This window comes from Neopsephotus bourkii, unplaced genomic scaffold (assembly GCF_033783945.1).
Source record: "Neopsephotus bourkii isolate Nb327-2 ecotype Australia unplaced genomic scaffold, CSIRO-AGI_Nbou_v1 NB_1060, whole genome shotgun sequence".
NCBI classification, from domain to species: Eukaryota; Metazoa; Chordata; class Aves; order Psittaciformes; family Psittacidae; genus Neopsephotus; species Neopsephotus bourkii.
In genome coordinates, this window is record NW_026901548.1 from 4,486,117 (window position 1) to 4,514,045 (window position 27,929).

General features: G+C 54.9%; 2 protein-coding genes across 6 annotated transcripts; one reads left to right on the forward strand and one right to left on the reverse strand.

Annotated features, from left to right (window-relative positions):
• The first annotated feature begins 2,005 nt into the window (after positions 1-2,005).
• On the forward strand, positions 2,006-20,894 carry L3MBTL1 (L3MBTL histone methyl-lysine binding protein 1). Of its 5 annotated transcripts, none has more exons than XM_061361691.1 (22): positions 2,006-2,112; positions 5,062-5,224; positions 6,282-6,505; positions 7,215-7,359; positions 7,503-7,641; positions 8,299-8,422; positions 9,043-9,130; positions 11,466-11,557; positions 12,173-12,277; positions 12,639-12,774; positions 13,215-13,315; positions 14,251-14,402; positions 15,354-15,430; positions 15,833-15,918; positions 16,485-16,595; positions 16,867-16,981; positions 17,225-17,324; positions 18,208-18,405; positions 18,684-18,730; positions 19,010-19,167; positions 19,538-19,600; positions 20,445-20,894. In XM_061361691.1, exons 2-22 carry the CDS (start codon positions 5,089-5,091, stop codon positions 20,577-20,579), a joined length of 2,532 nt encoding a protein of 843 aa, XP_061217675.1. In that variant the 5' UTR covers positions 2,006-2,112; positions 5,062-5,088; the 3' UTR covers positions 20,580-20,894. The 5 variants fall into 5 exon arrangements, with proteins under 5 accessions (XP_061217675.1, XP_061217674.1, XP_061217677.1 ...); XM_061361690.1 differs by lacking the exon at positions 2,006-2,112 and adding an exon at positions 4,676-4,847; XM_061361693.1 differs by lacking the exon at positions 2,006-2,112 and adding an exon at positions 4,676-4,847 and having other exon boundaries at positions 13,224-13,315.
• A 3,510-nt stretch (positions 20,895-24,404) lies between these two features.
• Positions 24,405-27,721, reverse strand: LOC133216743 (immunoglobulin superfamily member 1-like). Its single transcript, XM_061361722.1, has 5 exons — positions 27,430-27,721; positions 27,305-27,340; positions 25,841-26,110; positions 25,320-25,604; positions 24,405-24,822 (listed from the first exon to the last, which is right to left on the reverse strand). The coding sequence occupies exons 1-5, from the start codon at positions 27,461-27,463 to the stop codon at positions 24,665-24,667; spliced, it is 783 nt and encodes a 260-aa protein (XP_061217706.1). The 5' UTR covers positions 27,464-27,721; the 3' UTR covers positions 24,405-24,664.
• Positions 27,722-27,929: the final 208 nt, after the last annotated feature.

Sequence of the window (27,929 nt, forward strand, 5' to 3'; positions counted from 1 at the left end):
TGTTTCATAATCCAATAAATAATTGAAATAAACTGCTCTGAGGTAGCTTATAAATTGGCACCCTTTTGGCAACATCTGTCAATAATGTCTCTAAGTTGGATGAATGTGGCTGTGCTCCTGAGCAAGAAGGAATGGACCACAGCAGCTGGATCCATACTGCAGACAAAGTAGCAGCAACAGGAAGATGTCTGCGCACAGGACTCGAGGTGGGGCTGCACTAGTGCTCTGCAGAGTGGGACATTCACCTCCCTAGACCTGCTCATGGTGCTGTGCTGGTGCACCCAGGACACATCTGGCCCGTTGTGCTGCGGGGCACACTGCTGACTCCGGTTCAATTTGCCATCAACCCAGACCTCCAGATCTCTTTCTGCGTGGCTGCTTCCCAGCCTCCTGTCCTCCAGTTTGTATGGGTAGGTTCAGATGTTTTGTAACAGGTTGAGGCACAGGAGGCAGAAATGCTCTGGTATTACAGCATCCAGAGAGCTCACTGGGAAGCCTCCTCTTTTTTGCCTCAAGTAGCTGTTTTCCAGGAATTTATCATTCTGAATTCATGATTTTTTTTCATGGCAAGCATAGCCAGGAACAGAAAAATTATGGGAAAAGGTGAATGCTGGGTTGCTTTTCAAGTGCATGAGTTTCACTCTGCTCCTGATTCCCAATTCTGCTCCCACTGCAGCAGAAAGGGCTTTATATGAGAAGACCTTTTTCTATCCTGTGCCACTGAAGTTTTATTTGAAGGCAGTGGCAGTAAAGGAAACCCCTGTTACTTGCTTCCTGATTTTCAGGATAGAATTGCTTCATCAGTCTGTGACTTCACCTTTTTTAATGCATTACACATCGCAGACCACAAAACTCAAGGTGATACAAACCTGACAGGGGCTCATGTTAGAAACAAAGAGCTTGTTCTGCACTCCCCAGGGTGACCAAGAACCCTTTGGGCCCTGGATTTGGCCCAGCCAGAGCTCGCTGCAGTTGAGCTGTTCAGAGTTGAGAGGCTCTTGCCTCTCCTTGGCCAGTCCAACACACATCAGGTGCTGTTCTTGGCAGCTTCTTGTGCATTCTTTGGTCCTCATGCTTCCAGTCGTGGTTCCTTCCCCTCTCACCTTCTGTGGATAAGCAGAATATGTGTCTGAAAGGCGCATTTGTGTGGCCATTAAATACTAATGGGTGTGCAGGTATGCTGCCCTGTGTTTCGAGCACTTCGAGCACTTGGGAAGCACTCCTCTTGCCCTGCACTTTCTCCAGAGAGCTAGTTTGAGGGATCTTTTTGCTTCCCAGTGCTCTGGGGATTCCGTGTTAATGTTCTCCAGTCATTTTTCAGTGCTGCACGGGAGAGGCTTCAGGCAGCCCATAGCTACCTCAGGCAAGGCCTCCGGCACTGAGGGGGTCTTGGCTGCTGAGGAGAGCACGGCCTACCCCAGCGAGGGTGTCCGGCTGCTCCCCAAGGCAGTCAGGTCGCTGTCAGGGACTTTCCAAGTCACTCAAGCAGCTTCTGCCTCCCAAGCTCGTCCTGTGTAACCCAGGAGAAAAAACCAGCGGAGCCCCGTGTTCCGGCCTCCTCCCGGGGCAGTGCATGGGGCGGGTGCGGTCTCTGGGCCCAGCATTCACCCTCAGGACCCCAGCACCAGCTCCAGGCCCGGGCAGGGAGCAGGGGGCGGCCTGGGGTTATGGGAGGGGGGTATCCTCAGGCCGGACGTTGCCATGGTGACAGCCCCCCCCCAATCCCTTCCCCGTCTCCCCGAAATCCTGCGGCGGGATTAGGCCCCGGCACTGCGGCGTGGCGGAATGCGCGGGTTGCCATGGCGACGCGCTCATTAAGTGCATGCGTTCCAACCGGCCCGGCTGCCGCCCCCTCCCCGCGCACCCGCGCGCGCTCCCGCACGGCCCCTCCCGCCGCCGGCTTCTCACACCCCCCCCCCCACCGCCCCCCCAATCCCCCGGCCCGCCCGCACGCCCGCCCGGTGCGGCCCCGCTCGCAGTCCCCGCCGGCACCGGGCCGGGCCGGGCCGTGCGGTGCGGGCGCGCCCGAACGCGGCTCTGCGCAGCGCACAGCGGGCCGGGCAGCCCCGGCTGCGGCTGGGAGCAGCGGCCTGGCCGGGCCCCGCCGCGGAGGTAAGGAGCGCGGCGCCTTCCGCGCCCGGCCTCGACGCCTTGGATCTGCCCCACAGGCGGGGCCCGGGCTGGGTGAGCGGGTGCTGGGGCCCGGGGCGGCGGGGCCGGGCCCGCTCCGCGCCGCCCCCCGCAGCGGGGCGGCCCCGGGCCCGGCGGGGGAGGGACGCTCCACCATGGCCGCCTTTCACCGGCAGACAGCCGGGGCGGGCGGTGCGGGCCGGGCCGAGCCGGGCGGGGCGGAGCGGAGCGGAGCGGATCGGCGGGGGGACGGTGCGGGCCGGGCCGCGGCGGGGGCTGGGGTGAGGGCCCTGGAGGCGGGAGCCTGTGCTCTGCCGGCGGCCCCGCTGTAACCGGTCCTTTCAGGAGTGTAACATTTAGGTGCTGCCAAGTGTGTTTTGTCAAGCCAAGGCACTGCGCCCAGCCGGGGCTATCACAGCAGACACTGGGGACGGGCAGGTGCTTATCTCCCCTGGACAAGTTCGGCACTGGTCCCGGTTTGGGGGTGTGGGGGGTGAGCCGCTGCCCAGGCATGACCCAGTGGGTTCAGTCAGACACAGGGGATGGAGCTGTTCGTCCCTTTGCTTTCCCAAGGGATCCTCTCTGGGACACACAGAGCTTGGAAGTCCATTCTAAGGGGTGGACGCTTGACCATGTTCCTGATGTTTCCCAAACACGTGTTGACCTGCAGCCTGAAGATGACACCGCTGCAATGCTTGAAGGGGTCCTGTAGCATGGAGAGTGTTAACCCAGCCTAGCAGGGCACAACAAACAGCCCAGGCTATGGAGAGGATGCTCCACTCAGCACTCCAGGGGTGGCCTCACCAGTGCTGGGCAGAGGGAAGGATCCCTCTGTTCTCTGTAAGGCAGCCCAGGATCCTATTCACTCCTGCTGCAAGGGCAGATTTCTGGCTTATGTTCAATGTGGTGTCCACCAGGACCCCTCAGTCCTTTTCTGTCAAACTTTAGCTTTCCAGATGTGTGGCTCCAGTGCAGATTTCAGGAATACTTAAAAATCTGAGAAGCCACAAAGCCTATAAACATATTAATATTGTTTGAAGTACAGTTATTTTAAGCCAGTTTTGTGATGAAAAGAAGCACGTATGTTGACCAGGCTGTCCTTTGTAAAAGTGCTGATGGGGCTGTACAGCATGTCTGTGCTGGGAGCTACTTTTCTCCATGCTCCTCTATGGCCTGTTGCACCATGTATCCCTCCTCTTTCCAAACAGCAGATCATTCCCTGGCTTTGCTCTGGTGTCGTGAGACTGCAGAGAGTTGGAGGCTTGTGTGTAAAATGCTTGCTTTCCAAGCCGCTGGTCCAGGGTGCTGGTGTTGGGTGTTGGCCAACATCATAGACTGCTGTAGAGAGAAGAGTTTGGGCATCATCCAGCTTGAGCACTGGATCTGGTTATTTCTCTTCCTTTTCTAGGCATTTCCAGTCCCAAGTTCTGCTTAAATAAATACATAAAAAAGCATCAACAGCTCACACAAAACAAGGAGTTGTCCCTGAAACATTTAACCAAAGTGGTGAATGAAGGATAAATACCTGGTTTAAGTGCCTTGCTGGTGGGGATTAGGAAGCACCAAGACAGGTTGGCTGCCAAATTCATTTTGGCTTTTAGTTGGAGTCTGGTGTCCAGCTGGGTGAGTTCCTTCTGTTCTCCTGACAACATCCTGGTGTAGGCACCATTGTTATGGGGTGATTCTTGCTGTCTTACCGTGTGCGTTCCTCTGAGCTGCTGTCGTCTTCTGCCTTTGAAATGGTGGTTTGTTGTATAATTGTATGAATGTAATTGTGTGCCTTTAATTGAAAGACAAAAGAAACCAAACAACTTTTAGTTACCATCTGTCCCACTCTTCATCTTTCCCTAATTCACCTTGTTGGGTTTCAGCAGTGCTAATAGAGCAGCCCTGATGTTGTGTGCTTGGACAGAATAACTGAAAGGAGGAGCGGAGTAAGGTTTTCTTGTGGAAAAGAGAGTAAGGATTCTGGTGTGCAGTGGAGGAGCAGCAGGGCCTGATGGGCCTTGGCTCAAGGGAGGGGATAAACTAGTAAAGAAGTGGAAGATCAGCAGTGCTGTGCTTCGGGGTATTGGCTGTAAATGGGTTATTAAATCTGTCGCTTCCCACATTCTTCAGTCTCTGTATGGTGTTACTGGAATTGCTGCCTGCTGGGGCACAACAGAGGCCAGCTGCTGCCCCAGGGACAGGGAACTGAGCAAGGCAGATGGCAGGGTCACTGTGGCAAGGTCCAGCTAAAGCTCAGGTCACCAGGCAAGGTCTGAGATCAAACCAGGATGCCAGCCAGCAGCTGGAGACCAGCACTGCTGCAGTACAGTGTGGACAGGTTATGGGGGGGCTGACGGGGTGGGTCATGGGTGAGGAGTCCAGGAGAGGTTGGGCAGGGCCAGTAAAGCCTAGTAGTACCCTCTGGACCGTGCCTACTTGAAATTCATGGCTAAATGGGTTGAACATCACCAGTCCTGTGAGAAACTCAACTGCATCCAGTGGGCTTCATGTTCCCTCCACCCCCTGGTTAATTCCTACCACTTGTGAAATTCCTCTCCTACAGCCAGTTAGAAGACAGTGGGAGAACTGGAAGGGGAACTGGAGGAACCTGTGTCTGCTCCAGGGGAGGATTTGCTAACTCTCTGTCACAGCCTGCATCAGTGGGAGCCAGGAGCATCTGTAGCTTGTGGTGGACCTGCTGTGCTCAGAGCATCCTATGGTGGTGCCAGGTAAGAAAAACCCCTTGGCGTTTGCAGGCTCTGAGCTGGGATCTCACAATAGGGGCTTTTCTTTGTTGGATTCAATAGGCCTTTGATATGTCCTACAGGGGTTTATGCTGGGAGATGGTTGAAAGGGAGGGGACCATCCCCCAGAGTCTCTTTCTCACTCCTTTGTCAGATCTGTACTTGTACCCAACTTGATTTCTGTCTTGCTGTCTTACAGTGTCTCGCTCTGTGCCCTGGCAAGGTGATGGACAGCAGAGCAGAGATGGAGGTTGTGAGAAGCACAAAGGGGAATACTGCTGGGGAGGTCAGCGTCCACGTGGTCACCACCGAGAGCACTGTGCAGAGCACCCACCTGCCAACAACTGCCTTCATCATACCAGGTATGCAGACTTGTCCTAACTGGGGCCTCCCTAGCCTTCTCTGCCCACACTCATACCTCACACTCCTTGTATATGTGTCCTCCTCCCAGACCTTGGGAGGTAAAGCCTTGTTGCTGTTGCCATTTTAGAGGTTCTCGGTGCCTATCCCACGTCACTTGGCCAATCAAAACCTCTTGAGTTTTAAACCAGACCCCTTCTGTCTGGGGCCCTGTCCCAGTGCAGCACAGTGTGCTGTGTGCCTGCTCCGCAGGGCATGTGGGCTCCTAGGTTGCTGCAGTATCACAGACTTGTAGAATAACTCAAGCTGGAAGGGGCCCATAAGGATCACTGAGTCCAACTCCCTGCTCCCTGCAGGATTACCTAAAACTGAACCATAGGACTGAGAGCATCATCCAGACACTCCTTGAGCTGTGGCAGGCTTGGTGCCATGACCACTGCCCTGGGACTGACCACCTTCCCAGTGAAGAATCTTTTCCTTATGTCCAACCTGAGCTTCCTCTGATGCAGCTTCATTCCATTTCTTCATGTCTTATTGCCGGCCACCAGAAAGAGGAGATCAGCACCTCTCTGTGCTGCCTCCTGTGAGGGAGGTGTAGACTGTGATGAGGCCTCCCCTCAGCCTTCTATCTCCAAGCCAAGTGACCTCAGCCACACTTCCTAAGTCTTGCCCTCGAGACCTTGGTCACCTCCTCTGGGCACACTCCAGTAGTTTGATGTCCTTCTTCTACTGAGGACCCAAACCTGTGCATGGGACTTGAGCTGGGGCCATACCAGGGCTGTGCAGAGTGGGACAGTCGCCTCCTCAGACCTGCTTGTGTGGTGCTGTGCTGGTGCACCCAGAGTGTGGCTCTTTGGGCTGCCAAGGCACACTGCTGACTCCTGTTCAACTTGCCATCACCCCAGACCCCCAGATCTCTTTCCATAGGGCTGCTCTCCTCCTCTCTTCCCCCAGTTTGTACATAATAGCCAGGATTACCTCGTCCTGGGTGCAGAATGTGACACTTGCTGTGTTCTGTGTATGCCTCTGGTTGTTTGTTTCCTTTCTTCTCTTCTCAAGCAAATGCCACTGCCATCAGCCTTCCCACGAGCACCTTAGAAATCCAGCGATTCCCCCGGGAACCACAGAGAAGCACAGGGGCCGAGAGGCCAGAGAGAGGAGCAGGGAGCGAGCCCATCACAGCTACTGTCATTCCCCAGATCAGTGGGGTGCAGACCTGCAGCACAGTCCGTGTGCTGGAGTGGAAAGATGGGGTGGCTACTTTGCCTGGGAGTAACCTGCGGGTAAGCATAGCCCTGGGCCACTGTGTTTGTCCCCCCTCACCACTTCCCTCAGCTGCTTGCTTTTGTAAGTGGCAGTCCCCAGTTTATGCAGTCAGGGACCACCAGCCAGCTGGAGGAGCCCTTGGCTGTTCCAGCTCTTTGAGGCTCTTGTGCCCCATCACTATGCCCCTGCCATCTTGTGACCGTAGCAGAGAAAGCAAATACATGGTGCCTGGGGTGCTGCAGCAGGTCTGCTCTGCACAGGAAGCCAGGACTGCTGCTTGCTGTGCAGGACTGCTGCTTGCTGTTCCTTTCCAAGCTGTGCCATGGAGCTGGCTCTCACCAAGCTCCTGCACTCACCCTGGGAACAGTGGCCTTATGCTCACCAGACATCCTTCCGCCATCCCCGTGCCCCTCATGCTGCCTGCTGGTGCTGGTCTCACCCAAGGCAGGCATGTGCTTGCCCTGGCAGGCTCAGAGGCCAGCACAGACTGCAGGGAGGGGCAGCAGGATAGGAGACTTTAGTGCTGTGCTTGCCTCTACTATGGAATCAGAATGGTTTGGGTTGGAAGGGACCTTAAAGATCATCCAAGAGCTGTCCTGCTGTTGGAGGCACTACTGACTCAGCCATGTCCCTCTTATTCTCAGAGCTCACATGTACCCGCTAGCTATCAAATTGCATTCCTATCCTCCTTGTTAACTATTCTTCTTTTCTGGTTCAATGATATAGTTCCGAATTAATGAGTACGGGACGCTGAAGGTGGTGAGTGCTGATAAGATGCCTCCAGTGGAAGCTGTAAAGGAGGGTCACACAGAGAAAGATGGGGACTCAGAGGTGGCACCCACCAGCAGGGACAATCCTACTGTGGCTCAGGGTAAGGGTCTCATTTCTGGGGTGGGTACCATCACTCAGCAGGCGCTGGCTGGTGCAGGCCCTGAGTGAGGCACATGTCTCCTGCTCCTTGCTCTTTCCTTTGCTGCACCTTGTGCCTCACTGCTTCTCTTCTCTCCAACTCAGATGCGCCAGAGCAGACCAAGCTTCCAACAGCAGAAAGCATGTGCCACTGTGATACCTGTGGCCGCAGGCACATGTCAGATGGAGCCCGGGAAGGCAGAGGCTTCTGCAGCGAGCACTGTCACCAGCAGTTTAAAGAGAGGTAAAGGAAGGAGAGTCTGCTCCATGTTGAGCCATATCCACCCACCTCTCTGCTCTCCCTCCCCTGGTCTACATGCTCCAGCAAGGGATGAAGAGGGAAACCCACTTGTTCCCCTCTTCCCTGTAGGCAGAGTGCCCTGGGTGCAATATAGGGGGTGAAGACTTGTCCCAGGGACAACAGGAAGCACAGAAGCCAGATTTTCTCCTGCTCTGTTTGTGGCCTCATAAACATGTATGTGGTTGAGCAGGAGGTTGCTGCAGTGGGTGCTTGCAAGCAGAGTAGCAGTGGGAAGCATGGGTCACAAAGGCATTTCCAGGCCACTGCTTACTAAAGTGTGACTCCTGGGACTTGTTTTACAGCATCAGTCTGTGGCTCTGATGAAGCTTAGAGCCCTGCTACAAAACTAGATCACTTCTGATCCACCCCTGAGTTCAGGTTTCTGACACCCATGTGTGTGAGGATGATTCTGTTCTGTACCCTGGTTCTAACCTCATGCCAACTCGTGTGCTGAAAGGAGTGCATACATTAGTCGGGAGGGATGGGAGCATGTGTGAGTAAGAAGTGGGGTGTCAGGGATTCTCCAGCAGCCATTCCCTTACTGACAACCCAGCCATAGCCACCGTGCCATAGTAGTTTACTCTCCCTTACTCCATGCAGGTCTGTCATTGTGGAAAACTCTGCCAGCAGCACCAATGCCACTGAAATCCTCAAGCCAGTGAAGAAACGAAAGAGGAAGGATTACCAGAGCCCTTCAGAGGAAGAATACGAATCAGAGCAAATGGTAGGAAGAGGGCAGGGTGGGTGTATGTGCACACATGCTGATGTCAAGGGTGCGTTATGGGCCACCCCTCTGTGTACTGCATGTGTACACAGTGCTCATCAATGTCTTTCAGTGCTACGTTACCTATGTATGAAGGAGGTAACCTTTTGGCTGTTAGTGACAAAAAGACTCGAATGTGTGGATCATTAGAGCTTCTAGACACTTGGTGGGCTATTGGGCATGCTGAGCACCTCGGGTTGGGCAGTGCTAGACATGTCCTGGTTGGCTGTAGGTATAGAGAGCGCTCAACTGCTCTCTTGAGTCTGGGTCACCAAAGTAAGTGTTGAAGTAAGAGTGTGTGTCTGTGTGATGTGCATCCTGGGGAAGGGACAGTGCCTTTGACAAGGTAGGGAAGCTCTGCAGACCCGCTTCAGGTGTGGTTGCTACCAGTCAGCATGAAAATCGGCTCCCATCATCAGATCCTCTTGGCTGTCCATTTCTGGGCCAAGCATCAGTAAAACCATGGATGTTGCAAATGCACAGTGTGGCCCTTGGCACTGGTCTAAGGGTACAACACAGCACAAACCTGTGTGCAGACCTCCAGCATGATGGGTTTCTGTTTTGTCTGCTCTCATGTCTAGGAAGAAAAGCAGGAAGAGAGGAAAAACTCTACTGAGGACTCTGCCATCAGCAACCCAGAGGCTGACACTTGGAACGGGAGCCAGCACGGTATGCAGGGCTGGGAGGGCAGTGGGGTCAGTGCTCCCACCACAGCTGTGGGGTCCTGCTGTGGATCTGTGGGTCTGGGACAGCATTTTGGTGCTCCAGCAGAGTCAAACACCCAGTGCAACATGTTCCTGAAGGCTTGTAAGCTCCTCTGCTTGCTTGATCCTGCTCTTTCTGTCTCTTTCCATTTCTCTCCTTTTCTGTCTTTCTCTCCATGGGAAGGGTGCACCCTTACAGATACAGCTGTGTCTTCTTCAGGCATTGAGCTGTACTGTACAGTGCTCTCTGGTCCCTCCCTTTGAGAGCTGAATTTATTACATGCTCATGGGTATAGTGTTTGTTCCAAGAGGCACTATCCTGAGTAATAACATGACTGAGCCACATCTGGCTTTGACTCCCTCTTTGGGTGATCTTGTGAGGAACTTCCCTCACGTGATCGGGAACTCACAAGTTTGGGAGCTGCTCCTGTAGGTGTGGTGCTGCTGAAGGCTTGTCTCATCTCATGGGGATCTATTCCTGGGCCGTATCAGAGGAGATCTCAAATGCAGAGCTGTTGACACCGAGGGGAAGGAGGCAAGCTGAGGATGCAGCGTTTGCTTGGTTGGTTTTATCCCTGCAGTGCAGTGGGATGAGGGCGGGAGGAAAAATTGGGAAAATATTAAAAATAAACATTTATGGGAAACCTTTTGTCTGTGAATAGTGAAAGGTCATATTCAAAGTAATTTTAAAATGAAACTGCTCCAGCTTCATACTCCTCTCCATAGTCAAACGCAGGGACAGTAGCAGGGGCCAGATGTTGTTAACCCCTCATGTTACATTGAGTTAGCCTCTATTAAGAAGAGATTTCATACTCACTTGCCAGGTCCTGTTCTCTACAGTCTGAGAGCATGCGCGTTCCCTGCTGCATACAAGTAAGCAGTGCTGAGCCTGGTTATTTAGGCATTCTCTCTTCTGTTAGAAGTACACCAGCAAACAAAATGCACACCTGGATGCTTCAGTGGAGCAGAGTCTGTGTGTGCTCTGTCCCCAGGTGTATTTGTCATTCTCCAGAAGCACAGAGCTCGTACTTACAGATTCCCCAAACACGCCTGCCACTCTTTTCAAAGTCCTACAGAATAACGAAGATGTACAAGGGCCAATGGGTTCAAGCTTAAACGGGAAATTCAGGTCAGCTATAAGGAAGAAGCTCTTCCTTGTGAGGGTGGTGAGGCCCTGACACAGATTGTCCAAAGAAGTGGTAAATGCTCCATTCCTGGCAGTGTTCAAGGCCAGGTTGGACAGAGCCTTGGGCAATATGGTCTAGTGTGAGGTGTCGCTGCCCATAGCAGGGGGTTGGAGCTCAATGATCTTAAGGTCGTTTTCAACCCAAACCAGTCTATGATTCTATGTTTGTCACTCTTAAGTGTTAGCAAAGCATCTGGGTTAATAACCTTGCTCAGTGAAGCTCAGCTTTAATTTCTCCCATAAGTTCCTGTTTTTTCCACCTCTACTTCCCCTAAGCTCAAGGGAGGAAGGAGTTGGGTTTTCCCCTGTGTTTCTGGCCTGCCCTGATGAAGGTTATCTGTCATGGCTGACCTGTAGCTGTGAATTACTCAGTGCTGGGATAGGCACAGCACTCCTGGAGTCCCTTCAAGTGCTACAAAGCAGGGAAAGCAAGTAGCTGGAGGCTTGGATTACCTCATGTGCCTCAGGCAAGGCCTGTGTGGCTTTCCCAAAGGGGTCAATGGAGTGAAGGGTCACCTCCTGCCTATAGAGATGATGCTGTCTTTTCATGAATACTAGATAGGTAAAAGGCACCAGTGTGGCCTTGGTATGTCAAGAGGAGTCAGGTGGTTGTCTCAAAGCAGAGGATAGCAGAGCTGGTGCCTCTGGAGTGGTGGTGGAAGGTGAGCCCCACTGCTGGTTTGACTGGGCAGATGCCCCTTGCAGCTGGGAGTGATTCCCAGTCCTCTGCATGGATCCTACTGACTATCCCAGATCCATCAGTGCCATGGTCAGATGGACTGGCTGGAGGAGGACTGGTTGCAGGGGTGTCTTGATGCTTTGCACAGAATGGCTTGTCCCTCAGGCTCCTTACATGCCTTACTGGAGTGAAAGAGGACATTTGGGTCATGGGGACCTATTTTAGAGGGGGCGTCTTGGATCTGTCCCTCCATGGTTTGCTGGAGAAAGGGGCTCTGTAGGATGGTGCTGAGCTTTGCAGGGATGCAGGACTGCATGAGAGCAGGATGTGGCCCCAGCAGGACCTGCCCTGCACACTGCTCCGAGGCAGGCAGGGCCAGGGGCTGGAGCAGACCCTCAGCAGCGCCTCTTGTGTGTGCGTTTGTGCTGCGCTCAGGTGCCAGTGAGGAGAAGAAAGAAGGCTGGTCTTGGGCGTCCTACTTGGAGGAGCAGAAAGCTGTCGCTGCCCCTTTAAATCTCTTCCAGGATGTGAGTTGGGATTTTCCTGTCTTTTTCCTTCTTTCTTCTTCTCTTCTCTTTCCCTGTTTTTTTTTCCCACCCCTCTTCCTTCTCCTCTCTCCCTTGCTTCCCTGTTTTGCGGGACTCTGAGCAATAAGCAAGCTCCCATCTTCACCTGTAGGTGACCAATCAGCCTCCAGTTTTGATTGCCCTGGGTCCCACTCCCCAGCAGGTGCTGTCTCCCATCCCAAGCACCCCGCATTTGTCTAGGACACCCCTGTGGCTCTGGCAGGGTGGTGGAGCCTTTCCAACCCTTCCTCAAAGCCACATTTCAGCTCTCCTGAGGCCGCATTGCTGCGCTGCACCCCTGCTCCCAGGTTTCTGATAGCCAGGGTAGAAGAGGAGCCAGGCCCATGTCCCTGTCTCCCCAGGGACACCCTGCCCTGCCAGTAGCAAGAGACACAAACCCACAAGGAGGTGGAAGAATGTGGTTTTCAACAGGAAAAGAGTTAAAATTTGGATGGCAACATAACCTGTGGCCCACAGTTTCTTGGTCCCAGCAGCTCCCATTGCCTGATGGGTGCTCCTTAGAATGATTTTACCTGAGTCATTTCTTACACTGTAGTTTAATTGTTTTGTTTCCAGTACCAAATAGCTTCCCAGCACAAGAATGGCTTTAAAGTGGGGATGAAGCTGGAAGGGATCGACCCACAACACCCATCTATGTACTTCATCCTGACAGTGGCTGAGGTAAGTCACTTGTGGGCCCTTTAGTCAAAATCCCTGCACCAGCATCTGCCTCAGGTGCAGAAAAGGTAATCCTTGCACTTGCTGGACACAGCACTGTGCCACACCATGGCATTTACACACCAGCCTGAACTTCCCTTCTCAGGGCTTGCTTATGGTGGCCTTACGCTTGCCTTGTTCCATGCTGAACACGTTTTGGGACTGGCATGTGCCTCCTAATTTGGGCACTGGCTTATGATTGACTCTTTGCTTCCCTAATGATACGCTGAGATAACATATAGGAGAAGAGGTGTGTGCAATGCTCAGCCAGGGACAGCAGGAGGTTTCCATGGTCCTTTCCCTTTCCTGCCCTCCCTGTTGGTAGGTGTGCGGTTTCCGAATGCGCCTCCACTTCGATGGCTACTCAGAGTGCCATGATTTCTGGCTGAATGCTGACTCCCCCGATATCCACCCCGCTGGCTGGTTTGAGGAGACTGGGCACAAACTCCAGCCCCCAAAAGGTAAGGAGTTAGCACGTCTCAGTTGGTGGGTGCTGTTGAAGAAGGTGGATGAATAGCAGGCCCCTAAATGTAGAGCTGGAGATGGGGCCTGTGAGGGGATGCTGCCATACTGGGGGGGTTCCACAGGACCAACTTTCAGGCACCCATCATGCTGGGAGGGATCTGCTGCCTCCCATTCTGAGGCAAAGCTGGAGCCAGCAGCTGTGCCCCAGGGCAGATGGGACTGATGCCCTAAGGAGGAGCTGAGCTCTGGGTTTCCACTGTACATTTCCTAGCACCCCTCCTGAATCAAACATTGGGCCACAGGTTTTGGGTTTCCCAGGGCTGCCCGCAGCAGGACATGGCAGGGTGAGGGAGGGCTGGTTGTGGATGACCAAGCTCAGCCTCATGACCGTTTGGGTGCTGTCTGTGAACTTGCTGCTCGCATTTCTCTTCTTGAGGGGTTGTAGGTTATAAGGAAGAAGAATTCAGCTGGACAAACTACCTGAAGATAACAAAGGCTCAGGCAGCTCCTAAGCACCTCTTCATGGTCCGAAATGCTGTGAGTAGCAGCTTCTCCTTCCTGCCAGGTTCAGGTGTGACTTCTTCCCCTCCAGCTGAGCAGAACCTGTCTGCCAGTGCTGGACTTTCCTCTGCCAGAGTGTACTGCTGGCATTGCTCAATCTGATGGGGCACGTTCGGCTGCTGAGGATCTGTAGCTTGGGTACTAGTTTGGTGTACCCAGAATTGGCATTGGTCTGATTCACTGTTTCATCTAGGACAGGCAAATCTGTTGCAAAAGTAGTGCTGAGGAGGAGTAACCATTACTCTCAACAATTACTTTGCCCCAGACCCCTCAGTTAACGTTTTCTAAGTAGAGTTCTTTCGTCTCTGTTTTGTGTCTTCGTTGTTTCTGTCTCTGCCTTTATTTTTCATATGGCAGCTTGGACAGGGAAAGTGGGAATGTAGCAGAGTGCAAAATGCTAATGGTTTCTTAGCCAGCTGCAGAGGAAACTTAGCCTTACTGATAAATCAGCCTCTCCAAGTTATTTATTATGTCTAAACCTCCTGTTCATCACTGCAACAATCCCACTAGTGTGTGAGGCAGTGTTTTGCGCAGATTTTGGACCCAAGAAATAAAGGCAAGGTAGGGTAAAGGTCCCATCCCAGCTCCTCCTGTTAAGCCTAGGGCATTGCTTGCTGCTAACACTGGAGGTTCATGACTACAAGTCCTTTGTGAGCTGGTATAAGTTGGACACATTTTTTCTCTGGGAGGTTACTGCTTATTGAAGATCCTGAGAGTGTGAAGATTTCTCTTTCCTTGTCTGGCCAAGCTGAGTTACTCACCCTTTGCACTGCCCTTCTGGGGTCCTAAGTGGTCCTGGTCCTGCTTGGAGGCCAGGGAGAGTTTGGGCAGATGCCTCCTTGCAATGGGCAGGGGAAGTGGTGAGGAGGACCCTGGGACCATAACTCTGAAAGAAACCTCTATCCCCCCAGCACGAGGCTTCCCCAGGCTTCGAGGTGGGAATGAAGCTGGAAGCTGTTGACCGCATGAACCCTTCCCTCATCTGTGTTGCCACGGTGACTGACGTGGTGGACAATCGCTTTTTGGTGCACTTTGACAACTGGGATGATACTTACGACTACTGGTAAGTGCACAGAGGCTCTTGGGGTGCCACTGCTTCAGCAAGAGTGACAGTGTGCTTGGGAAAGAGTGGGACAATCCCAACATGCTGCTGCATAGGTCACTAGTGAAGCAGAGGGTCACCCTTCTGCGGGACAGACCTCCTGGGACATTGCCATAACCCTTTAGTTAATGTGGGGCAAAGTCAGACATGATCACATGCTGTGGGCTCACCCTGGAATCCTCTTGGGAGGCAGAAAGCAATACAGAGACTGAAGGCCTTATCTTAAAGGAGCTCCTTATCTTAAAGGAGCTCCAATCCCCATCTGTAGGCAGGGGATTGTAGCCAGGGTGGGGAAGTGTCCCAGCTGAGGCTGCTTAAGGCCAGTTAAAATGACCAGTTAGCACAATCAGGGTTCTGAGAGCAACTCCTTTCCTTTGGCTGGAGTCCTCTGACCTCTTCTTGCCCTGGGTCTGCACCAGTTTCTGTCCCCAGCTGCTCTTCATTCCCTGGTGCTGGGCAGCTGCCTGCACTGTCCTAGGGCAGACCTGCAAAGCAGCAGTACCTGAGTGTGCTCTGACCTACAGGGAGCCATGACCAGGACAAAAGCCCCCCCAGATTCCTCAGCTCTCACCACTCCAGGCTCTAAAAGGCATGGCCTGTCTCCCCACTTGCAGCAAGCGGTTACTATTCCCTGGGTAGCTCTGCTTCAGGGCTTGAAACCAGGGCATGTTCATGTCTTGCCCCTCTGAGCTGACAATCTCTTTCCCTAGTCCTTGCCTTGCAAGGCCCATGGTTCCCTAGGTCACTTGGGGACAAGGATGCTGTAGAAGACCTTGACTTATGCAGGGGGTTTTGCTGGTGGTGCTGACCTAGGGGTGCACCAGGTGTCCTGCCCTGGACCCCTGCAGCCCATGCTGTCTGTGCTGAGCCAGGTACCTCAGCCCTGTGTAAGAGTTTGGGTTTGTGTTCTAGGTGTGATCCCAGCAGTCCATACATCCACCCAGTTGGATGGTGTCAGGAGCACGGCAAACCCCTCACACCTCCTCAAGGTGAGTGGCCTGGGAGCACAGCCCTCAGTGGTGCATCCCCCTGGGACAGGCTTCCAGGGTGGCACAGGGAACCCTGGGGCCTTTGCTTGTCTGCAGGCCCAGGCAGTTTCCTTCAGCAAGGCCACAGCCATGCTCCTGCCAAGGCTGCTGCACACGTGTTTGTGTGGTTGTCTTGGACTGAGTGCAGACACAAGGAGGACACAAGGTGTCTATCCAGGCCCAGATGTTTATGCTTCCATGTACGCTGTATTTCATTGTCCATGGAAAAACAGTAGCATTTCTTGATGTCTCTCAGGTTCCCATATGTCTGGCTCAGACGTGGTTGGTCAAAAGCAGTAGGATGTTGTGGGATACTCACTGTCTTCCTGCAGCATTCACCTTCTGCATTTTCCCTGCTTTTAGATTATCCTGACCCTGACAACTTCACCTGGGAAAAGTACCTAAAGGAAACTGGAGCATCTGCTGTCCCAGCTTGGGCCTTTAAAGTGGTGAGTGCCACATCATCTACTGCACTGTGCCTAGGCAGAGATTTGGGGTTTCTTTGCTGTCAGATCTTTACCTTTATGAAAGTCAAGTAATGTGCAGGATGCTCCTGCCACAGGCCTGAGGTTCAGATCTGCACTCAAGTTCAGAAGTCAGGGCTATCCTGTGCAAACAGTTCTTGGAAAAATGGGAAGTGTGACCATGCCCTCAGCTAGACAGGAGCTGGGTGGTGAGAAATCGTTTAGGCTTGCTTGACAGTGGTTGTCTCTAACTGCAGCAACAGCAGCTGTGTCCAGACAAGTGGGGCTGCAAGATAGAACCCCAAAATGTGTCTTGGAGACCTTCCTCCCTTGGGTACAGCTTTCACATCCTGTTAAAACACAGCTCATATCCAGGAGGCCTGTAGCCACTCTCTCCTGTTGCCGCTGTGAGCTGGGCTAGATCTTACTGGGGTAGGCCAGGGCTGGGAGTGGGGCTTGAGGAGGGCTCACTGCTGGGAAAGCTGCTGAGGGGTGCAGGAGCTGGAAGCATGGCCCTGCTCCCCACTGACCTGGGTTCTTCCTGGCCCTAGCGTCCACCCCATGGCTTCCTGGTCAACATGAAGCTGGAGGCAGTGGACAGGAGGACGCCGTCCTTCATCCGAGTGGCCAGTGTGGAGGATGTGGAAGATCACAGGATAAAGGTGGGTGTTGGAGTATCAGTGCTGAGCCTGTGTCCAAGTACTGTGCTGGCTTGATCCTACCCTTCCCATCTCACTGTCAGTTCCAGTAGCAAAGCATGTGGAGGTCTGTGGAAGTTGGCAGGTCCCAGTGCCTGGCTCCAAGAATGGAGGAGAGCCTTGTGCTGCAGTTCAGCTCTACCCTGCTGCTTGCTGTCAGCTTGGAAGGCTCCAGAACTCCTCAGGGAGGTGCCCAGGGGTTTGCAGGGTGACCCCTCTGCTTGTCTCTCCCCAGATCCATTTTGATGGCTGGAGTCATGTCTATGATTTCTGGATTGATGCAGATCATCCGGACATCCACCCCATAGGCTGGTGCTCAAAAACTGGACACCCGCTGCAGCCTCCTCTCAGTAAGTCCTGTACCTGGGTCAGTCCCTCACGGCCAGGGCCCAAGTGTGCCAGATCCCCACTCTCACCACCACCTGCCCACGCACAGAAATGGCCTAAGGATGGGCAAGAAGGAAGGGCTTATCTGTGGAGCTGTCAGTTGGAAAACTCCTCCCTGTCTGGGGCAGGCAGGGAGCCTGTAGCCCTGGCTCTGCCTGGAGCTGCAGCCCATGACAGTCTCTCTTCTGTTTCTGCTTCTGGTCTAGGGCCAAAGGAACCAGCCTCCTCTGCCCATGGGGGCTGCCAAACGCTGGGCTGCAAGAGCATCCCTCACACCAAGAGCTCCAAGTACAGCTTTCATCACAGGTGAGCTCCCCAGTGTGGCTCAGAGAGGCACAGCTTCCCTTAAGGCCTTTCCTCTGCTTTTCCATACCCACACCCACACCAGCAGCCAGCTATTCATTGCACCCGCCCCATACCTGTCTCTGCTCCATGCTTAGGGTCAGCCCTTGCTCTCCACAGGCCAGGCCCCAAAGCAGCCTGGAGCCTGTGGCTGGTATAACTCCTGTGAGCTCCTGCTCCATGCCTGTCCTGTGTACCCAGAGCCCCTGGGGGTGCCCTATGTGCCCATCTACCTCTGGGGACTATGTTGGTAACAGTGCCCTTAAGATGCTTTTCACTGATACCAGCTTCAAGGAGATTGCCTCCCACCCCTCATGGATGCCTTTCACTGTGAGTTTGTGAGCTTGGGAAGGCCTGAGAAGGAGCAGTGCATCTTCCCCAGCTCAGTCAGTCACTTGTGAGGCCTTTTCCAGGGGAAACCAGGCACAGTGTCGTGCCAACCCCAGCACAGCAGGCTGCTGTCAAGAGGAGCGAGTATGGTGTTGCATCTCTGAGGATGGGGAAGGCAGATCTGCCTCCCAGGGGCTTCCCTGCTGGCCACACTCCTGGCACTTTCTTCCTCCTCACTCTCATCTGAATGCCTGTGGGGGCAATGAAGGGAGGATCAGCACTGGTGACTTGCACTGGCTTGCTGTGATAGCAGTGGAGAAGGCGGGATGGGTGTTTGTACCTGGAGGTACTGGGTGTGCCCATGCACCCAGCACCCTTACACTGGGACTTTGTTCACCACATTTTTACTCTGCCTTCTATGACCAGGGCTCCAGCTTCCCATGCTTAGGGGCGGATGGGTGCCCCCATCATGCTGCTCTGAGCCTGGGCCAATGCTTGCCTCCCCTCTGTCCTCTAGGAAGTGCCCCACGCCGGGATGTGATGGGTCAGGACACGTGACTGGGAGATTCACAGCCCATTACTGCCTCTCAGGGTGCCCGCTGGCAGAGAAGAACCAGGGCAGGCTGAAAGCAGACTTGTCCGACAGCGAGGCCTCGGCTCGCAAGAGGAACCTCATTGGCTTCTCTCAGAGAAAGAAGTCTCGGCACCATGGGAGGTAGGGGCAGTCCTGGTGAGGGAGGGATGGCCAAGCTGTTGAGGCTCCTTGACCACGGGGAGCACGGTTGTTGGCAGCTGGCGTTTGGCTTCCCAGCTCTGTTGGGCACCTCTCTTGGTTTTTCTTCCCATGTTTTTGTCTTTAGCTGTCAACCTTTTGGGTCAGGGTCCAAGAGGTAATTCTTGCTCCCACTGCCAAGGCATTGCTCTGTGCGGTGTGGAGAAGAGCCCTCGGGCCAGTCCAAACCCAGTTGGAAATCAGTCTTCCTGTCTCTTTAGAGGGCGACCTCCAAAGTACCGGAAGATCCAGCAGGAAGACTTCCAGAGTAAGTGCCTCCTCTCCACAGTGCCATTGCAGAGGCAGGGCTCAAAGAGCTGGGGTGTTGGCTGTTGGAGGCAGGTCTCCCTTGGCTCACTCAATCAGACCTCACACAGCTCAGCACCAGTGAGGAGCTTGTGGTCAACTACCAAAGTTGACCATCTGACAGAGATCTTCCCTGCCTGCTACCAGAGCTCTGCTTGGTCCCTCTCCAAGGCCTGTGGGATAGGATGGGATGGGATGTTCTTGTCCTACGTTGGATCACATCTTACACTTTTGTTGGCAGCTATTTCTTCAGACAATATGCACCAGTCACTCTTCATGTCTGCACTGTCTGCACACCCCGACCGCTCCCTCTCGCTCTGCTGGGAGCAGCACTGCAAACTCCTGCCTGGGGTGGCCGGCATCACAGCAGCCGCAGTGGCCAAGTGGACCATCGATGAGGTAAGATGGTTTTAAAGACTGAGTGCTGCCTCCTAACCCAGTGTCATGGCTGGGAGCACTCTGCCTGGCTGTGCAGCCCTATGGTACATCCACCAGGCATAAATGGGCTTCAGCAGCTACTCCTCTGGGCTGTCGAGCAAATGCTGTAGCATTTGCTGCTTTGGGGCTGGAGGAGGCCACCTACTGTGCCATGGTGCAAGGGTGGTCTCTAGGGATGGGACCTTGCTGCAACTGCAGCCTTTAGCCTAACAGCCATGTGTTACCTTACAGGGCACCAAATGCCTCTGTGGAAGTAAGGGTGTGGGGTCATGGGGGGTCTCCAGCCAGAAACATTGCTTCTGTCTTGATGTTTTTCCCTGTTTTTTCCAAGGTCTTTAGCTTTGTTCAGACTCTGACTGGTTGTGAGGACCAAGCCAAGCTCTTCAAGGATGAGGTGAGAAGTGCTGGAGGATGAGTGCAGGTGGGCAAGGACGGTTGTTTGCCAACAGGGCAGGGAGGAATTGGCCAGTGACTCCTGCTCTGTTCTCCTGGCATGGGTGAGGGAGGGCACCTCTGAGGAGGCTCAGGTGGGTGAGCAAGAAGAGAATGAAGATTCCTTCATGATCACCTCCTGAGGAAAGCTGCTTGTTCCTCACCCATTCATCCTTCCCCATCTGCATCCTCTTAGTGTGTCTGCACAGCAGTTAGGTGCATTGCTGTCTGTCAGCCGGTTTCATTGTTATTAGACTCCTCTGTGGACAGACATACAGAGGAGCTGCTTTCCAATATGTGCAGTGCACCCAGGGCAGGCTGATCCTGGGCACACTGGGTACAGCAAGTATCCCAGCCTGGTAGTAAATGCCTCCTGTGCTCAGGCCTGCAAAGCTGAGCTGGGGGCAGCCTGCACACTTGCCAGGACCTGGAGCAGGGGATGGATGGATTCATGGATGGATGGATGGATGGATGGATGGATGTTTGCCCAGACCAGCTTGCCTGCTGGCTCTGTGCTGTGCAGACAGCAGAAGCCTGAGCTGTCTGCAGTGTGAGCTCCTGGAAGGAGCCCCTGGAAGGGTTTTTTCTCCCCTGTGCCCTGTTCCTGGACACACAAGCTGTGATTTGTCTGGGGCAGCAGCATGGGAATGCTGTGGGTAGCCCCTGCCCTCCTCCCTGGGATCATCTGTGGTGCCTGGCTGAGAGTGAGTGGGACTGTGCATGTCCCCAGGTTGTGCCCGTGCTGTCCCTAGGAGGTCACAGTCTGGGTTTTCGGTGAGTGCCTTTGTCCCTGCTCTCCTCCCCAGATGATCGATGGCGAGGCCTTCCTCCTGCTGACGCAGGCTGACATCGTCAAGATTATGAGTGTCAAGCTGGGCCCCGCACTCAAGATCTACAATGCCATCCTCATGTTCAAGAATGCTGATGACACCTTAAAGTGACTTTTCTTCACCCAGCTGGGACCCTCTCTTAGCACTGGTGCTGCCAAACTGGTCAGGACAGAGATTCCCCCTGACCGACCACGTCTTGTCATGTCCTGCTCATGTCCTTTCGGGTGCTGCGTCTCTGCTCTCCCACCAGTCCATCTCCCATCCTCTCCTCTCCACTCCACACTGCCCTTCTCCTCCAGCGCCGGGCAAAGGCTGGCCCCAAGCCTTGGGGGGGCTGCAGGGCAGAGGGTTGATGTGGGACTGGCCTCTCTTAGTGTGACAGCAGCACCCAGTGTCCCGCTGTGACCTCATTGATTCAGGGGAGCAGTGTGGAGGGTGCAGCAGCTGGGGGCTGACACAACCAGTCAAACCACGCAGGTAAGGGAAGGACTGACTGCCTCCATACATCCTTGCACCCGTTTAAAGGCCGGTCTTGGCTTTGCTCAGCAGCTGAGAGAGGTTTTCATTTTTTACCCCAGTGTGTTCCTCTGGGGGCTCGTGCTGACATCGTTCCCAAGGGACACTCTCGAGGAGCTTCTGCTCACTTTGCCTTTGCCCTGAGTTCTTTTGACTTTCCCATTCTAAGGCCAGATGATGACTTTGCTTTGTTCCTTCACTACACTGGGAACCAGTGGCCCAACTCTTGCCCCTTCCAAGGAGCACCATGTCCTGGCTGCAGCTCTGCCTACAACCAGTGACCCTGCTTTCTTCCTCTTTATGGTAATGCAGCACTGCAGGGCCCCACAGGGCCTGGGTTGGTGAGTGCAGAGCAAGCTTTATTTCCTCTTGGGCTTAAGGCTGTCATGGCCAGCACATCTCTGGGAGCAAGGATGCTTGGCTAACTTGTTCCCCTTGCAGCAATTAGGAAATGCTCTGCAAAGGAGATTTGGACCCTCTTTGTTCCATGTATTGGGAGCAAGGCCCTTTCTAGAGCAGAGACAGCTGCCAAGGATAAGAAGCATCCATTCCTCTGTGGGCACATCTGTTTCTGAAGGTGTTCCTGAGTTGGCTGACTCAATCCTCCCAAGCCACCTTCTCCCCCTGTTTTGCCCTCACGGGGCCCCCGGGTTTTGCTGTGTGAAGAGCAGGATCCTCTGCTGGCCCTGGATCCCTCACCTGCAGAGCTAGAAGCGATTCAGCAGTTATCTGGGTTTCTTTCTGTCCCTTCAGTAACATAACACCTTTTCAACAAGGGTGCAGGCACTTTGGGAATGCTGTCCCTTCTAATGGACTCCAAAGCTAGGAAAGCCTCCATGCCTGGGGATCCTGGCAGACCTACAGTGATGTGATCCAAGTCCTACATCCACTTTCTTTCCCTTTCCCAAGAACAACATATGAGTAGCAAAACACTCTTTCCCCCTTTCCCAGTGCCCAAAGACAGGGATGAAGAGATCTTAGCAAGTGCACCAGCAATGTGTTTTGGAGCAGCACTGCCTTGGGAGCCACTGTCACACCTGGGTCAATCTGTTCAAGGCTTCCCATGGAAATGTAGCACTTTGTTATTGAATATCTGGGGTCACATTTGACCTGCTCTTGAGACGTCTGCTGCTTGCTCTTCACACAGGACTTGCAACTACTCCGTGTATTTGTTTTGTCAATGCTTGGGTTTGATTTAGGCAGCTCTCCCTCTCCTTTCCTTCTGTATGTTCTTCCATCTCTTCAAGCACTGCATTGTGGCCAGCTGTGGAGAGAAGAGGGGTGGGAATAACAGCCGTGTCTCTGGCTCCCGCACTTACTCCCCAAGTCACCCTTGATCCACAGTAAATGGCCCTGACGTTGGTCTCTTCACTTGATGGAGAGTCTCTTTGGGGCCACTGTGTGCTGAGGTGGAAGAAGAGGAGCCCTGGGGCCTTCAGCTGTGAGACTGTGAACAGTGCTGGGACTCTCCAGCTGGGATCTGGAATGGAACCGCTCCTTTCACAGGACATGGTTATTGAGCTTGTGAGGAATCATCTTACAGAAGCATCCTCTCCTGGCCTGCTCCACGCTGCCGCGCTCACTCATTCCTCCTGTTGGGGAAGGGACTAAGCCCGGCCCCAGGTGCTGGGAGGGAAGATACTGCCCTGGTATTGGATCTGAAACCAGTGTGAAGGATGGAGAGCCTCGTGCTGCCCTGCAGAGCAGAGGTGGTGGCGAGCTCAGAAGATCCCTGCTGGAGGGGAAGAGGAGCCAAGAGCCACACCACGGCTGACCCACAACACTGAGTACAACCGCCCCCACCAGCTCTTGCTCTGCTGTTGGGTGTGATAAAGCCATGCTCTGCATGGGCACCAGCAGGGAGCTCTGCCCATGGGGTGCTGCCTTACTCTGGGCTCTTCTGGCCTCCCTCTGAGTGAGATCACAAACCAGACAGTGCTGCCGAGGTGCTCCCCTTGGCTCTGGGGCCTGGCTGTGCAGTTGGACCCCAGGTCTCTGTTCAGGGAGGTGCTGCCAGGAAAACTGGCCCCACTGGAAGGGTGGTGTGAGGCCTCTGTCACACGCGCTTACCCGCTGTCTCCAGCATCACTTCATCAGCCTCTTGGGCCAGCTCAGCCATTTGGGTGCCAAGCTTCTGGGTTCATCTGGGTGAGAGTTACAGGGTTTTTCGGTGGTCAAGGGCTATTTACTGTTAAAACTTAGAACCTTCTTGTTTTCTTTAAAACCAAACCCAAAGCATTGTGTGTGTGTGTGTGTGTGTGTGTGGATGGGTGTTTGTGGAAGTACCATGACACCATTTCCCCTGCTGTTTGAGCGTTGCTGTTTTAATGTAGTGGTCTCTGTGGCTGTGGAGGCAGCAGGCTCTGGGCCAGGATCTCGGGTGCTGTGTTCTCTAGGGGCAGAGGTTGTCTCTGGTCCCAGCAGGAAGGCAGGAGAAGGAAGGTTTGCTGCACCCCTGCCCTCAGCAGGGCCATCTCCATAGAGCATTGACTGGGAGTCCCCCCTCAGGCAGCATCGAGGGCAGCTGTGACCAAGGCAGAAGCACCAAAGTTTTTCATCCTTCCCCTGTTGCGCAACCAAGCTCCTCAGGGGGATGTTCACTGCTGGGTCACTGAGGCCCTGGAGAAGGACAGTGGGGGCTGAGTGTGGCCACAGCTTCCTCGCTGGGGTCTTTCTGAGAGATGTGGCTGCAGCCAACGTTGCCAAGTCAATGAAGAGCTGTTCATTGAAGGGTTTGAAGGTAGAGGCCCCCAGCCTGTGCTCCTGCTGCTCTTGTTGGCTTGGGGAGATGTCCCACCATGTGCTGCAGACTCGGGCACGAAGTGTCTTTGGGGCTGCAGGTGCCCTGAGAGCAGTTGGAGCCTCTCCCTCCACATGGAAATGGGCAGCATCGTGGTGGTGCGAGGCCACAGTCTCCATCTCCATGAGAGCAGGCAGGAGCGTGGCCGTGCAGGCCTCTGCCTTCCCTTGGTGCCTTCCACGTCCATGGAGACAAGGCAGAAACCCTCCAAATGGCCTCGAAGGGCTGGCAGAGATTTTGCAGTGGCAAAGCTGGGGCTGGGAGTGCAGCTGAGGGAGCTGGGAGAGGGATGGGACTCAGCCTCTTGTGTTCCTCGCTTGCTCCCATCCACCCCTTCCCTCTGGCCCGGTGGCTGCTCATCCCTGCAGGGGCCCAGGGCAAGGTGCAGGGGCAGGAGGCAGCAGAAACCTTTTTGCACTTTCATTCATTTTGCACTTGTTTTTTTAATCCCCCCCCCCCCCATTTTTGAGGTTTGTGTTTTCATAACGAGACTGCTTCTGTTGTAGCCAGTGAAGCTATTCTGGAACTTTGTGTCCTGAGTATAAAGAGGTTTAAAGGTCCTATATATATAAATTTATAGCTGTCTCAAAGTAAATTTATATATATAGGGGACAGCGTGCTGTGTTTCGTCAGTGTTTTAAAGTAATAAACGACTGTGAGCAGTGGAAGTCTCTGCAGCTGGACACTGGTTATTCAGGCCTGGTGGCAGAAGGAAAGGGACAGACGCACCCACACCGCAGGGAGGGCTCACCCCCTGCCATGAGGTCTCTCTCTCTCTCCCATCCTGCCCCATGTCCCCGGGTGCAGCCAGTGGGGAGCGGTGATTTATCCCGCTGTGAGGAGATGCTGGAGCAGTCCCAGTGATGCCATCCTGGCCCGGTCACAGGGAGCTCTGGGTGCAGGGAGCAGCCTGGTGGCCACCTCTCCCCGCAGGCAGAATGCACGGCAGGCTGTGCCTGTCCTCGGCCACGATGAGCCCCAGCAGGAGCAGGACAGCAGCACCCAGGACCAGGCGCCCCACGTTGCTCCAGGTGTAATCTGCAGGAAGGGACAGTCACTGGGGACCCTCACATGGGAGCTGACAGACCAAAGGAGCCCTCCCATAGGGGCAGCAGGGGACACAAGGGGCACACATGGGGCTCCCAGGGCAAACAGACACACGGGCAAGGAGGCACTGGTGGGCTAAAGAGGGATAAAGGGCTCACAGGGAGCCCCAAGGGCTCTACCTCCCTGGGAGATCCCCTACCCACCCAGTGCACTGGTAACAGTGGGACACAGATGTGGGACTGGCCCTCAGCCAGACGGTGTCACCGTGACAAGATGTACAACTGTTACTGGGACCCTTGCCCCAGCCTTGTGTCATCTGTAGGGTCTCTGAGGAACTGGCAAGGTTCACACACGTCTGCAGGAAGCTGTAACCCTCTGCCTGAACCCCTATTGCACCTGATTCCTCCTCCACATCCTCTTTTCTAGTTCCTCCAGGGTGTGGCAATGGAGGAAGAGAAGGCTCAGATGCAGCTTGGGGGATGTCTCACCTTTCACCACCAAATCCAGGCTGTTGCTGACATCAGACCATTCCACCAGAGCAGCCCCGCTGTAGCACTGGCAGCTGTAGCGGCCCTCGTTGCCTTTGTGCACTCGGGGGAGGCTGAAATCATCTTGATCCTTATGAATTAAGTCAGGGGCTTTGTCCTGGCCCTCCCGGTACAGGAAACAGCCAGCACCGGTGTGTGTGATGGTGCAGCGGAAAGTCACAGCAGCTCCTGCAGCCACCTCAGGTCCCGGCAGGATGGAGAGGACGGGTCTGGGGAGACGGAACTCTGTTGGGAGAGGAGGCCATGGGAAGGCGTGCTGGGCTTTAACATGGTGCTGGGAGCCAGCAGCATCTCCATGAGCCCTGCACCTCGCTCAGGCACAGGTAAAGATGGTCCCCACCTCTCCAAACCAGGGAAGAAGGGGAAAAACACTGCCCACCATGTGCATGGGGAAGCCGAGTGCATCCCTGTGTGCCCCTTGGAGCCTGACCCCACTGAAGGGGTAACCGCACATCCCTCACCTCTCACCGTGATTTCCAGGGTCTCACTGCGAGCCAGCACAGTGCCTCCAGCCAGGTAATGGCAGCTGTAGGGACCTGCATCCTTTTGGGTGGCGTTAGAGATGGGGAACTCGGCCCTGCCATGGCGCAGCTCCCGGGCACGGAGCCGTTTGCCGTCCTTGTAGAGCACAACGCTCCCCTCGTCACACTGGCAGCTGCAGCAGATGGTGGTGGAACCTCCGGGGGGGATCACCCCAGGCGGCTTCAGGAAGATGGAGATGGTGGGGGCACCTGTATAGGGACAGAGACGCTGCCATGGTGGGGGTACCTGTATAGGGACAGAGATGCTGCCATGGTGGGGGTACCTGTATAGGGACAGAGACGCTGCCATGGTGGGGGCACCTGTATAGGGACAGAGATGCTGCCATGGTGGGGGTACCTGCATAGGGACAGAGACGCTGCCATGGTGGGGTCACCTGCATAGGGACAGAACTGCCATGGTGGGGGACCTGTATAGGGACAGAGATGCTGCCATGGTGGGGGCACCTGCAGAGGGACAGAGATGCTGCCATGGTGGGGGCACCTGCATAGGGACAGAGATGCTGCCATGGTGGGGGCACCTGCATAGGGACAGAGACGCTGCCATGGTGGGGGCACCTGCACAGGGACAGAGACGCTGCCATGGTGGGGGCACCTGCACAGGGACAGAGACGCTGCCATGGTGGGGGCACCTGCATAGGGACAGAGACGCTGCCATGGTGGGGGCACCTGCATAGGGACAGAGACGCTGCCATGGTGGGGGCACCTGCATAGGGACAGAGATGCTGCCATGGTGGGGGCACCTGCATAGGGACAGAGATGCTGCCATGGTGGGGGCACCTGCATAGGGACAGAGACGCTGCCATGGTGGGGGCACCTGCATAGGGACAGAGACGCTGCCATGGTGGGGGCACCTGCATAGGGACAGAGACGCTGCCATGGTGGGGGCACCTGCATAGGGACAGAGACGCTGCCATGGTGGGGGCACCTGCATAGGGACAGAGATGCTGCCATGGTGGGGGCACCTGCACGGGGACAGAGACGCTGCCATGGTGGGGGCACCTGCATAGGGACAGAGATGCTGCCATGGTGGGGGCACCTGCACAGGGACAGAGATGCTGCCATGGTGGGGGCACCTGCACGGGGACAGAGACGCTGCCATGGTGGGGGCACCTGCATAGGGACAGAGATGCTGCCATGGTGGGGGCACCTGCACAGGGACAGAGACGCTGCCATGGTGGGGGCACCTGTATAGGGACAGAGACGCTGCCATGGTGGGGGCACCTGCACAGGGACAGACGCTGCCACACTGACACAAGTCCCCGTGGCGAGCCTGGAGGTGGCTTCAGGCCCCATCTCCACACAGGGGTGAGGTTTGTTCTGCGGTGCTGGGGTGGGGGAGCAGAGAAGTGTCCCAGCTCCCCATCTCCCTCCCGTGGTACTCACCGGCTGCAGCCTCGCTCTGCACCAGCAGCCAAGTGCCTGCAAGAGAAGCAGCTGTGTGATGCCTCTGCAGAGGGTCCGGAACCCTCACACCACCCTCTGAGACCCCCAGAGCCCCTGGCACTCACCGAAGGCCAGCACAGGGGTCACGGCCAGCACCATGTCCCTCTTGGCTCCCTCTGTCCTTGGCTCAGGCAAGGGAAGGCTTTGGAGGCACTGAGCAGCTTCTTGTGGGTCCCGATATCCCCCCGCTGCCACAAAGCACCTCCTATTGCATGGCTTCTGCGGGGCTGGGATGGTTGAACGGGAACCAGGATGTCCAAGTCACCAATCCAGAGCTGGGCATCTGTGACGATGTGCTCTTAGGATCCTGCTGACCTTAGCAGTAAAGCTCTCTGGGCTTTTCGTTTCTTTTTCAGCCCTGGTCACTTGAAGGGGAAATGGTTTCTCAGCCTTTGCGAAATAGGGCGATGTTTTGTAAGCAGGGCAGGGGAAGCTGCAGGATTCCTTGGTGAGAAGGGTCCAGCAACGCGTGACACCATAAAATCACTGTTCCAGTAAGACTGGATGAAAAGCAGATGTAGAATGCAAGTGAATCTTAGGTCCCTTTGGAGGCAGGACACCCCCC